Raw genomic sequence first — 14516 nt, forward strand, 5'->3', positions numbered from 1 at the left:
TAAAAAATTGTAAACAACACTGCTTTTGATTACATTTACATGCCATTTACAGGACTCAACAGTTTCGAAGTTTGTTTTATGAATAGTTCCTATTCTGAATAGTAATGTAATATTACCCTCAACTTATTTTACCAGAGGCGAAACATCAAAGGAATTAGTGGATTACAAAAAATCATAATGAAATATTAGCTTAAAATGGCAGTAGAAGATGTCAATATTTTAAACTTAGACACAGATGAATTTGAACCACAACTACTGGGGTATCCAAATGAATCAATAACCTTCCTGGAAATGAACAAAACAAGGGCGAATAGGCCTTACTAGCGAGGTTTTCAAAAATGACCTGGATAGTAAATTTATTTAGCTTTTTTCTGTAAAAAAAACATTATTTTTCAAACTCACAAACAGATAATAACAAGCATAAAGTATCATATTTAATTCCATTCAGTGATTCTTACACATACACAGAGAGAAACGCGTATACAGTAGTGGCACCAGCACCAATATTTGAAGGTGTGGGCAAAAGGGGGATAAAACAAGACATTTTGTACTCACGTGTAATTTTCAAGGAATTTATTTTTTTCCCAAAATTTTAGCGTTCTAAGTTACACTGAGCCAACATTTGGTGTCAAAATGTACTTTGGTTTTTGAAGCCTCCAAAAATTCACAAACCTTAGAAAGAATTCAAAGGTTTTTCTAACCATTCTACCACATCTAGCTTTTTCTTGCAAAGGGGGAAAAATAACGACTCCTTTTAAAAGTGAATTGATGAACAATAGTCAAAAGCATGAAATTATCAAGATACCAACTTGAACGATCCCTCTCTTCCACTTTAAACCAACTTTAATATTTTATTTAGAAACAAACTTGCCAATAACGTCATTATGATATGTAGAAAGAACACATTCTCTGTACATGCTTATTACTGCTAGATTATTTAGTCTCTTATCTATCATTTTAGTTTTAAGGAACTTTCGATCAGTTTTAACCTACCAAAGCTTTTTCCACAGTTAGTTGTGCTAACTGAGAGAGTTATTACTATCTTTATAACCTTCAGTCAAAGCCATAAATAGGTGTTTGAGACTTTCTGCAAACTTTTCGATTTCTCCAAATGTCGCACCTGAATTCTCATTCGTTTTCTCAGCTTACAATTTTTCATTTTAATATCTTCAAGACTCAGCCAATAATGGGCTGCAAGAGGTTCAATAGTTTCAAAATCTATGCAATTTTTCAAATTTGCGGTCAACTGCCGATAGGGAACGGAAGTTTGGAGATTTTCCCCACTAAATCGTATGTTTGGTACTCCAAGAAATCTATCAGTGGTTGGAATCAAGGTGGCTATTCATATACCATATGAATCTTGTATGGCGTCCCACTTCCCAAATATGGTTAGAATTATAAAGTCGTCCATGTTTCAAAACGTATATCTCTGTAACTGACGCCAACAGCAATATTTCAGGTTATTTCTGGTAACAATATTACAATAACGTTGAAAATAACATGTAACTTTTTCGTTACATCTGCAGGTTTTCAACTGTGCTAGAAGACTCTCAATGAGATCTGTTGCTTTCAAGTAGTATTACTTAGAACTTTGGATCATAACTGTAAGATGCCGTTCAGTAATAGCATATAGTATAATAGTGTCACAATGGATCGGGTATTTAATGAATGTGTTGATTGATGTCAGTTACGACAATATGCTGTTTAAATTTAATAAAACAATCAAACCTTGTTACAATTGCATTTACAGCACACACATGACAACCCCAATGTGTTTCCGACATTGTTTTAAATTCTACAAGCTTTTCATTTGGGTGCTGGCATTTTCTTCTTTGAAAAGCAATCCAATGTGCATGAACTTTAGAAGCACTTAAAAAATGTAGCAAGTCTGATGAGCCCCAGACCGCTTGCTCTTCCTGACAGCAATCAGTTTCTGACATCAAGTCCGTTGTCCTTTAACTCCTCCATATTATGCTTGGCTAACGATTCTGAGTCGACTTCAAAATCAAGAAATTCTTCATGAACTTCTGAATTATTAAAGTGTCTAACTCATATGCTCTTCTTCAGGTAGGTCTATAGTGTCATCGATTAAAACTGAAAAGCAACGAATTTCTCTTATTTCATCCAAAGTTATAACACTAATGATATCTAAAATGGAATCTTGTGCACTGTGGTGCGCATATTTGATATTTTTAGGTCCTTCGCAAAGTTGCTCATCTAGGATCTTGAAATCTTTAAGAAGTTTAATATTTCCAAAAAAAACATTTCTTTTTAGCTGTCTCTACCTCACAAAGATTTCTCCAAGCTATTTTTTTGGACAGCTGTAAGTTTCAAAGTATCTGCAAATATTTTGATGTATTTCTTTTTTTTACTGGTGAATGGTGGCTCATAGAACGGCCACATATTTCTGAATTGTTGCTTTTTTACCAAGTACAAGCGTTTAGCCCATAGCTTCGTCATCTCTTGACCAATTTGAGATCTAGTTACGGTTTTGGACTTAGGAAGTCAAACCTTTCGATTGAACTACGTATACGTGCGCTTCACGCTTGATAATTATTTTTATTATAGCTAGTAAAAGGCATGCTTTTTATGTATTCCCTATTTTTTTGCTTTTCTACAATCAACTGGTGAGCTTCATTAACGCGATCCCCTGCTGCTTTTCCAAAAAGCTTTTATTCTCAATAATCATTATATTTCTACGTGTAGTTCAAATAAGCATCAGACAGCTTGTATTTGTGAAGTTTATTGTTTTTTGGAAGATTGACCAATGAGCTTTTATTCAACGTGTTAGACTCTTTAGACACAAGAGTTTGCTCATCTTGTTACTTAGCATCTGTAGTAAAATGACAACAGACAAAACAATACACTTTGCCAGTAGACGCGGAATATTCAAGCCAAAGGAAGATTGACCAATGAGCTTTTATTCAACGTGTTAGACTCTTTAGACACAAGAGTTTGCTCACCTTGTTACTTAGCATCTGTAGTAAAATGACAACAGACAAAACAATACACTTTGCCAGTAGACGCGGAATATTCAAGCCAAAGGTATACTTTATATCATTCAGGTATGAATTTTCGTCCACGGGTGTTTCTCATTAATACCGTGTAATGCATATGTATGCAGCACTAATTTCATGTTGCAATTAAAAACAGTAAAATATATCGTTTAAAGATACCAACGACCTCTTTACTTGGTAATTTGAAGAACAGCTTTACAACAAATACTGAGGCACAAAGTAAACGCGCCGATGATAGTTTGATGCACGACAAGCTCGTACCTGTCACAATTGCTTACTAAAAACCAGTCTGAAGTCTCTTTTCAACCCTTTTTCGGTGGGGTGGTCAAGATAAAAGTGTCATCATTTAGGCAAATGATTATATTTATAGCCTTCAATCTTAATTAGTCACAGAGTTACCAAATAGAAAATCAGACCAATTTTGCTACATATACCCATAAATCCCCCCTTTTAGAACTTGCCACTAGTTTTCTCTGACTTTTAATCCTATATTATGAATAACAAACAGAAAACCAAGGGTTCCGTCGTTGAAATGGCGTATTATTCTACTTTCTTTTTTCTCAATAGACAATGTGTAGTTTCAGTTTCAGTTTTAGTGTTGTTTCTACGGGAAACATATCGACCAACTTTGCTATTTATTTCTAACGACATCTGTTGCATAGTTAGAAAGCCAGAAAAACTATACTAATTTTAGGGTATGTTCTGTGTTATTTCGATCATTATTTAATTAAGTAAATAATTGCCATTAGAAAAAAAAAACGGTTAAAGGGAATACTATTACTGCAGGATATATCTAGTTGACTTATAGTGTACACGTAAAAAAATGGATAGAAAAATGTCTGTCACCTGTAGCGCCACCACAGTATTTATGTGTTTAAATTTTCCTTCACATCCTTTCTGTGGTCGCTATTCTTCAGTAGATTATCAACGATGTTCTTCCTTAAGGAAAAAATGCTCCCTAGTAGCACAGCGGGATGTCTGTAAATTCACACCGCTAGAAACCGGGTTTCAATACCCGTGGTGGGCAGAGCACAGATAGTCCACTATATAGATTTGTGCTTAGTTCTAAAGAAACAAAGAAAATCCTTGAGGAAAATATTCTTAATCAAGCTACTGCGAAAAAGAAACAAAAATAACACTTTTAATGCAACAAAGTTTGGTTTTAAATTCTGAATAAATCCACAAAAGCTATACATAATATAATAAAGTTGAAGAAGAAACTATATGCAAAAATAGTTGAGAATAAATATTTGCTTCCGAAACTTTTCTTTGTCTATGAGAGCCACTTATTACCACCATTCGTGATTTATATTCGCAATAACGCTAATAAAACCAACAGGTAAGCTGCAGGACGGCCAGCTTCGACTTTGTAACATGTTAGTTGTTTACATACTCTCGTGAAAAAGATTTACAACCAAACACGTTTTCGTCAGAGCAAGTATTACTTACATTGACTTGAGCTTCACTGAAAAGAGCAGACAGAAAATTAATTACCAGATAAGAGCTAACATATGTTAAAATATAACAAACACTGTTTCAGGCTCATTTTTAGAGACATCAGCTCGGAAAATCTTTGAAGCTACTTGCATGTTAACGTTTTATTACCAATAAAAGTACTAAAGAGTAGCTTATATTTTCATTATTACCAACCTTCCTGTGAGGAACGAATGATACAATATATTTTAGACTTGTTTTTGCGAAAGAAACTGAAACAGACTAATCAAACTATTTTCTCTCACGTAACTTCAAAATCAGAGAAATAACGTAAGTGACTATTTCACTGTACTATTTCTTACAACACTAAATTAATTATTTCTAATCAATTAAATTATTTAAAAAAAGTCTAAAGTGCTATAATCTCTTGACATATTCCAGTATTTAATGTAATCCAAGTCATTTTCACAATTCGCCATACAATGATAACAATAACAAATGAAAATTAACAATAAAGATTCTACTGATTCTTCTTATGGTTAAATTGTACAAATTCAGGATGAAACTATTGGTAAACAAATATTTTAGCAAAATCTTTAATTTATCCATGAATTTCTGAGTTAACCTCGTGAAAGAGTGTTGAGTTAGGAAACTTAGGAAACATTGCATTCTAATATTTGTAAAAAAAAGCATTATAATAACCAACCCCCCCAGGTGACACAGCAGTATGTCTGCAGACTCACTCCGCTAGAAAGCAGGCTTCGATACCCGTGGTGGGTAGGGCACAGATAGCCCATTGTGTAACTTTGTGCTTAATTCCAAACACCAACAACAAAGAACGTAATAAAATATATTTAACTATAGTCATTATTGTGTTGATTCTTTTTGTAACTGCGCAGTTTGCTTTGATTGGAAGTTAATATTAACAAGTTAAACAACGAATACTGAAAATCTACGGTACACCAAGATAGCTTGGGTAAAAAAAAAGTGTGTGTTTGTGTGAGTGTTTTTCTTATAGCAAAGCCACCTCGGGCTATCTGCTCAGCCCACCGAGGGGAATCGAACCCCTGATTTTAGCGTTGTAAATCCGGAGACATACCGCTGTACTAGCGGGGGACTGAAAAAAAAAAAGACAATTAGCAAAACGCAGCAATAATTTAAAATAACTAAGTAAAATAAATAAACTTCAGAAATTATACCCTTAATATTTTTGCCAGTTTTATTTCTTCCTTCTTCAAAAAGTTTATTCTAGCACAGATCAAAAGAACTTATATATTTTTTTAAATAAATCTAAAAATATCAGTTTATACACGCACAACATAGGAATAGGTCTGCGTGGTATGGTTCCCGAAAATAAAAGTTAAAAGAGGACTTTATAACAAATATTACATCATTTCGAAATTAGAAAAACAATGTTAAATATAAAATAATCCAAACATGGTTTCGATTGATTGGTGGTTAAGTTAATTTGTAAATATTGCTTTTGTATATATTTTATCGTGGATAGTGTGCAGAAATACTATGCATTTTATACCTTATTGTCTTAATCCGCACTTTTCACACAATATGTGGTCAGGAAAATTGTTCAGTTGTTGCGTTTTTTCTTGCTGCCTTTGTTCTATGTTATTCACAGAGCGGATAAGGAGAAAATTCAAGTCTTTCTTCTTTCCAGTATATTATTTGGTTAAATAATGTTCTAATGAGATAATGTGGTATAAAGACATACCACGCGTTTTTTTTATCTTCATACTTTATTGTAGACTTTTTCGAATTGTTTTTATTCACTTTAAATCTATGCAACTTTTACAAACACGTGGTTCAGAAAACCGTTAATTTTATTTTGTTCTAGTTGGCTTTATTCTTTGGAGATAGTACCTGTTACTGCACATGGAGTTATTGCTGTAATATCACACCTCGTGCAAGAACGTTAGTAACAATGACTTTCAATGATAACCTAGGTGATTTAGCTTCCTCTTGGTTGTGCAAGTAGATATGGGTAAATCCAAAACTTTCTATTAGGTAAAGAACATTATACTTAAAGTCAACACAAGCTCTCAAATGAGTTGGATAATGAAAATAAAATGTGGGTAAATTTCAGTGTCCAGAAAAAGCAACCATCGCACGTGCGCACACCATGTTTGTCTTTTAATAAATATTGTTCTCGCTTTGCATTACACATCGTGTCTAGTTTTTATTCCTCACCTTAAAATTCAGACGTTTTAGTGAAATTCTGTTTTATTTCGTTCTTTATCTACCATTCTATCTTAAATTGAAAATACCAAATACTTTTTTGCGAAAATTAATTAACCCAAAAATACCACTGACATTTATTTCCTTGGTTTATTGCTTAATATTTTCTCAAATCCAGTTCTGTGCCAATTTCTCCAATCTAATATTCACCACAGAACATGCTTCTTTATGAAAAAGAGTAATTGGAAATTTTTGTAAGTAAAACTAAAACAGAAGTTATCTATTTGTAGAGCTAATTTGATATGCATCTCCGATATTTCAATGAAATTTTAAAATTCCGTGATACAATATTACCGATATAGGGAATTGTTTAAACATCCTGCAAGTTTTTTATATACTTGAAATACATTTTTGTGGGAAATACAAGTTATTTCAAAACCAATGTTCTTTCTAATGTGGTTCAATGTTTATATGATTGTTTATTAAGTGATATTTTAATTTATCGTTTTTTGTTATAAAAACTTTGCTAGAACTTGAATTAAAGCTTACGCAATAGCGCTTCCTATTAAGATACTTTTTTCGAGAACTCAATCTGACATATGGGTAAATTGTGTTGTCCTGGAACTGTTGTACAATATGATACGAGATGTCTGCTTTCCTTTTTCTCAGTTCGTATTCATGGGATTAGTTTTTAATAAATTGCCATGGAAAGTTGTTTATGGAAAATATTTGAATTCTTTTCTGATTTCTAACTTAAGATTCTTCATCGCTGCATACAAAGTCATCATGGTTCAATATTTCCAGGATACACCTCTCTTAATATTACCTCTATGGCAGGGGTTCCCAAACGGTGGGTCGCGAAGCCTTGGCAGGGGAGTCGCGTAGCCTTGTTAGAAGTAGCTTGGGATAACATTAATTTTATTTCATCAATTACATTTTCATGCTCTTATATTTTTTTTGTTTCGGTGCAAAGCAAAACGTGTGCTACGTTAGTTCAATGTCATTAGGTGATATTATGGGTGTATGTGTGCGTGCCTGTGTGAATGTATCTGCAACTGTATGTATGTGTGTGCTAGTGAGTAGCGAGTATGTGAGTGCACGCGCATGTATGTATGCTTGTGTGTCTGTTTAGCTGTGATTAAGTGTGTGTGTGCTCGCTGTCGACACGTGAGTCACATGTCCGTTACTGATTGGTGGATGACGAATCGCGCGACTGGCTACGCTCTCTTCCCTCCCAATACTTACCCCATCATTACTCTACACAAGTAGTCAGTGTAAGATCTACAGTTGCCAAAGCGTTCATTATTCAACATTTTTATTTTATTTTAACAAGGAGATAAGTAAGCAGTAGAGGTGAGTTGTGTCCATGGCTAAACGGCGCAGATACTCAGAATGGTACCTCAAAATTGGCTTCACCAATGTGCTCGCCAACGACGGCATCGAGAAACCAGTGTGTTTTGTGCCATGCTGTTCTGAGTGCAGAGTCAATGAAACCATCAAAACTCAAGCGTCATCTCGAGACGAAACATCCAGAACACGCAAAGAAGGGTTTGGATTTCTTCAAACGGCATGAACGGTGTCTTAAAAGCCAAAGAATCGATAGAAGTGGGTCGTTTCAGCAACAGAGTGCAGCCGTAGTGGAAGCTTCATATGAGATTGCATTCGAATTGCTAAACAAAAAAAGCCTCACACGATTGGAGAAACGCTTCTTGAACCCTGCATGATGAAAGCAGTAAATCTTATTCTTGGAGAAGCCAGTGCAAAGAAGATGCAGCAAGTATCCCTGTCAAATAATACTATACAGAGGCGCATTTCTAAAATGTCTATGGATGTGAAGGAACAGGTTTTGACTGAAATCAAGGGTTCCCCTTTGTTCTCCTTTCAGCTCGACGAGTCAACAGATGTAAGTTCATGTTCTCAGTTGCTTGTCTACGTGAGATACATTAATTCAGGTGACATCAAAGACGAATTCTTATTCTGCAGTGCACTTGAAACCACAAAAAAAGCTGATGATGTCATGGAAAAAGTTAACTTTTTTCAAGACGAAGATCTTCAATGGGGAAACGTGTGTGGGGTTTGTACGGATGGGGCACCGGCTATGCTGGGATCGAAATCAGGATTCCAGTCGAGAGTGAAGAAGCTAGCACCTCAAGCAAAGGGCATCCACTGCATGATTCACCGATATGCTCTCGCCAGTAAGACTCTCCCTGCCTCTCTGCAGGAAGTGGTTGAATCTGTAATCAAAATTGTAAATTATGTGAAGACTCAAGCACTCAACACTCGCCTGTTCAAAGAACTATGCAAAGACATGAATGCTGACCACGAAGTCCTTCTCTTCTACACAGCAGTACGTTGGTTGTCGACAGGAAACGTTATTAATCGTGTCTTTGAAATGAAAGATGAAATAAAGCTATTCCTGGAGACACAAGAAAGGAAAGATCTTGTAGCTCACTTCGAAGTTGAAGCATGGAATAAAAGGGTTGCGTACCTAGCCGACATTTTTGACCAGCTAAACACTCTCAATTTGAAGCTTCAAGGAAGGGAAACACATGTTCTCCTTTTTGAAGATAGTCTTCAGGCCTGTTTCCAAACTGCAGAACTGGCGTCGGAAAACCAATCTTGGAAACATCGCTATGTTTGAAAAACTTTGTGGAGTGACGGATGAGTCTCAGATCCAACTGGATCAGTTCCTCAAGGATGAGATTACCGAACATCTTCAGTCTCTAGAAAAGGAAGTCGAGCGTTACTTCCCTGAGCTATCACAGGAACAGGAGGCCCTGGTAAGGAACCCATTTTGTACTGAACTTGATGTATCCAGCATACCAGATGATATCCAAGATGAATTTCTGGATCTAAGGAATGACTCTTCAGCTCGTGATCTCTTCAAGGTGAAATCTGTGACTCAGTTCTGGTGCGCTATCTATCAGTCGTACTCCAAAGTCAGCATGATAGCTTTACGTGTCCTTGTTCCATTTGCTTCTACCTACTTGTGTGAGGCAGGATTTTCCACTCTTGTCAATATAAAAACAAAGAATAGGAACAGATTGGATGTTGGAGATGACATGAGACTGGCTCTAACAAACGCTCGGCCACAAATTTCAAAGCTTGCTGCTGAAATGCAACATCAGGCATCTCACTAGCTGGGTTGGATAGCTGTTCAAACCTGTGTTAATATTATTTTAAGAAATATATGTTCTTTTTGTGAATTCAGGTTGGACCAATGTAATTTAATTTGCTAATAAATAATTACAGAATTTTTAAATATTTTTTTTAGATGTTTCTTTCCCTCTCCTTCACAGAAAATAAAAAAATTAAGCTGCTGATAGTAAGCCCTAAGTAGGGGGTCACATGGGTTTCAAACTTTTAGGTAAGGGGTCACAAGTGCCAAAAGGTTGGGAACCCCTGCTCTGTGGTGAAAATTAAAAATAAGTATATTACGGGACATGTGGGGGTTATGGCATACAGATACGGAAATATGTCTGTTACCGATAAAAAGTGTCAATAAACGATAATGTTTTAGGGACGTCATTATTCCAAAAGATCTTTTCTGGTTTGTGAATGCAACATTATGACAATGTCACAAAACCACATAACAGCCATCACAAAAAACCACATCACATAAGTCAGCCCATGTAACATTGAAGGGGTTGTGTTGATAAGGTGTATGATCTAATGATTGTTACAAATTTTTAATTTTATAAGCTTAGGCCATTGTGGTGGTTCATAAGCACCTTTTATGACACTTTAGGCTAACTCACCTGAAATTTTTCTGCAACCTCACTTAATTTGTCATTGCTTGATAGTTTCAAATACCTTACAATATGTTTGGTTGGTTTGTTTTGAATTTTGTGTAAAGTTACACAAGAGCTATCTGCACTAGCCATCCCTAATTTAGCAGTGTAAGACTAAAGGGATGGCAGCTAGTCATCATCACCCACCGCCAAACTCTCGGGCTACTCTTTTACCAACAAATAGTGGGATTTATTGTTACATTATAATGCCCCCATGGTTGAAAGGGTGAGCATGTTTGGTGTGACAGGGATTCAAACCCATGACCCTCAAAATATAAGTCGAATGCCTTAACCACTAGGCCATGCCAGGCCCAGAAAGACTGATGTGGTTTTGTTGACATCCATTGAGTCCTAACACAAAGCGAAACAGGATCAATATGCTTAAGGTATCAAAGTCATAAGGTTATGTCATGAGTCAGGTGTAAGTGGTGATTTGAATATAGTTTCAAACATAGACTCCAAGTTCCTAATGGTGCCCTGAAAAAACAAATTTCTGTTAAGTCTCAAACTGTGGAAGCATTAAATTCAATAAAGATACATACAAAGCTAAACATGGTGCTCCCAGAATTCAGAGGGTTGAAAGTGGGCAAAAACACAAAATCTGATGCCACATTCATGTTGAACAAAAACTAAAACCCATTCTAAGAACCTTGCCACATCTGGATGACCTTACAAGGGGGTCTTAATCCTCCTTAAAAGGAGGATCATGCTATGTAGATAAGAACACCTCTAGGGCATGCCAAGTTTAATGCTGCTAGCTCCTGATTTATGGAAGGAGTAGTCAGCTGGATATTATACAAAGCTACAAGTCCATTTAGTATGAGAAAGCAACAGGCTGGCTTTCAACCCATGTGTAGAGAAAGGTCAAAAGTAAGAGAAAATATATGGAAACCACTGTTTTTCAGGAATAAAAAAATCTTTTATTTCATAATAACAACATATAAACAATAACTAACTTATGATTTGAATAGCATATTTTCTCTTATTATTCCATTACAAAATTTTTGTCCAGTGGCTATGAATTCCATTGTAAATATAAAAATATGTCAAATAATCGTAAAGTCTTTGGTATTTTATTCAGTGATCAGAAAATATTGCACACTGCTATTTCATGAATTGTTCCAACAGACTTAATTAATCTTTCACTATATTATTGAACAGAAATTATATTAAAGTAACATCTGTAGTTTAAAATTATTACTAACAGAAATAAAGTAATAAAGTATAATCTACTAAATTACATATACCCATGATAAGACTTGGTTATGACTGCCTCATACATGCAGGAAAATAGTATATTATACACACAGCATTAGTGTTGCCATGGAAATAATTATATATATCTTCACAACCACACATTCTCCTTACTCAAAGTTTGCAACAAATTTCTTCTTGGTGATGCAGGGCTATTCTTTTCATATTCAGATACATTTTCTATATCTTACATTAATAGAGAGATCAGAGTATTAGATACTAATATATTTGTACTAGACTGGCACAAAATGACAAAATATAAACACACAAACAAGACAAGTGGAGTTTGGTGATTAGATTTTACTAGGTAGCTGCTGAAAATAACTAAATATATTTAAATGAGGTTTTATAATAAAAACAATAACAAAAAAAAAGAACTATTCATTCATATAACTGTTCACTTTTTAGTAAAGTATTTTGCAGGTACAAATGGCATCTTAACCACTTCAGCTGGTATTTGTTTGTTTCTTACTTCACACTGCAGCTTAGTTCCAAGTTTTGCATATTCACTCGGTACATATGCCATGGCAATGTTCTTCTTAAGACATGGGGAGGGTCCACCACTAGTAACTTCCCCTATCCAGTTCCCATTCTGATCTAGCACTGAAGTATGGCCTTGAAACAAATTTTATAACATGTTTACTTATGTTTATTTGAAATCATTCTTTTTATCTTACTTAAAACGAGTTTATAGCTTTACATATCTTGCAATGCTTGTTACTACCAACTACAAGACATTTGGAATGCTTTATAAGTACAAGTGATAAACAATGTTACAACAAATTCTAATTCCCATATCACTATAATTCAAAAAATGTTCTTTACTAACATTTTTGCACAATATATTGTGTATCATCATAAATGAAAATGTTATATTTTAAACAAAGAGTTTTAATTGAATGAAATAAAAAACAAACACACAAAAGTATTAGATAATTCAATATCTGAATCATAGCAAACTGGATGCAAAACTATGCATAACATATGTGGTTAACATAAGAAACACACAGTCACAAATAATTCATCTTCAGTTTCAATTAAAGTAAGTTATTTTTCTAGAAAAAGATGAACTTGTTGTACATGTCCAAAAACGTCTTACTTATTAAACATTGTGATTATACATGAATAATTATGAAACAAGATATTTCTTACTGGATAACCTTGAAATTTGGGCTGTGGTGTAAGAATCCAGTAGAGTATGTCCATTGTAAATATGTTATAGTTTGGATTACTGCAGTCCAAGTTAGAGAAGGTGGAAAATTGCTAAACTATCACTCTTGTTGCTAAAACACAGCGTGTCCTACAGCAGATTATTTTATTTTGATTTTTCTTGTTTAAGACAAAAAGGTTTATTCAATGCCACCTTCCAATACTTCCCATACAGCTAATTACTGTAAATTTTCTGTATGAACATTACTGTCTCATGACTAGGTCTTCATTATGTTTTATTAGCTCTTAAATGACTAAGTGCATCAAAATGATGTACCTATTACATGATTTGTTTTATTGCTTTATAAAAACCTATCAGATGAAATTGTATGGAACTTTAGATGGAGTTTCTACAAATTATGGAGCCTCCTATTTGATAATTGTAAATTTGCAGCTTTTGAAATTCAAAAAAGATTCTATTGCAATACTTTATAAAGAAGAATTTAAAGTATTTACTTTACCTAAACATTTTAAATAGTAATTTTTATGTCTGACTGCACTTTAAGTGAATCTTCTCATAAAATTTTAATTACTGCTAAATTTTATCTTTTTTATCATTAAAAAACACTGCCTGCTGTTTCACTGTGTTTACAATGAACTTTTTTTTACTATACCAAAATTATAAACAAGCTAACTTTTCTCCCATTGTTAATCTGGTTTCCTGAAATGTTTTTTAACAGATAACAAGTTTTAAAGCTGCTATTTATTATTATTATTATTATTATTATTATTATGAGTGATTTGTTTCTGCCTATTCAAGTAATTGCTTCCAATAAGGCCTAATGTAAACATGGCCTTTATTGCAAAATTAAACTTGATATGGTTAAATTCGTTTTCTTAAACTTATTTTTCTATCATAGTGTAACATCATAATTCATAAAAAAGTATAAGTTTATGAAGCAAGCTTTGGAAAAACAAAAAATCAGGAATGTAACTGTGGCAGAAATTACTGATGAAAACTTCCTAGCAACATACCACCAAGAATTTAAACAAAATCAAAATTTGCAAATAAATGAAAAAAAAAATATGTATAAAGTAAAATTCATATTTCAACTTAATAAATTTCTATTAAAAGTTTTTTTTGAAATATATAAACAAACAACTTCTATAAATTTTTTATTCTATATTCCAATTTGGCTGCATGTGATGAACAGGTGCTCTCCACCAGGTGGCAGAGAGTTGAAGATTGAAAGATAAGGCATATAAATATCCAAACCATCTTGCTGAGTAAGTGATAACACCATTAGTATTATTTAATATCGAGCAAAATTGTAACCTGTATATTTTGGGTGTGCAGTTCAGGCCCTTACAATCTTCATGCCTAATATTTTAGACCCATACCTTAATCAATGTTAACATTGCTTTCATAATTTAAATTTCCATTTTACACAAATTATGGCAAGTAAAACTCCCTCAAACACCTATTATAGCAGCCCCAAAGCCCAACATTCACCCACCCACTGACATAAACAGTTCAACTTACGAGTCAGTCAAGCCTTACACACTCCTAATTAGAATGAGTTTGTAACAAAACTTATATTTATGAATATCACTGGTGGTTTCTCAGCCTTGGTAAAAGGTAAATGAGAACAAACTAATAGTTCTATAAGATAACAGCTGA

At 34.1% G+C, this 14516-nt stretch overlaps 1 protein-coding gene across 2 annotated transcripts in view; it reads right to left on the reverse strand.

The window, feature by feature from the left end:
* Positions 1-11329: 11329 nt before the first annotated feature.
* The window catches only part of LOC143258434 (aminomethyltransferase, mitochondrial), a 35641-nt gene continuing 32454 nt past the window's right edge, over positions 11330-14516 (reverse strand). For both annotated transcript variants that reach the window (XM_076517362.1, XM_076517360.1), the window contains exon 8: positions 11330-12301. In XM_076517362.1, the coding sequence (XP_076373477.1) occupies positions 12084-12301 (218 nt within the window). In that variant the 3' untranslated portion in view covers positions 11330-12083. The remainder of the gene's footprint in view (positions 12302-14516) is intronic.

This window comes from Tachypleus tridentatus, chromosome 8 (assembly GCF_004210375.1).
Source record: "Tachypleus tridentatus isolate NWPU-2018 chromosome 8, ASM421037v1, whole genome shotgun sequence".
Classification (NCBI taxonomy): Eukaryota; Metazoa; Arthropoda; class Merostomata; order Xiphosura; family Limulidae; genus Tachypleus; species Tachypleus tridentatus.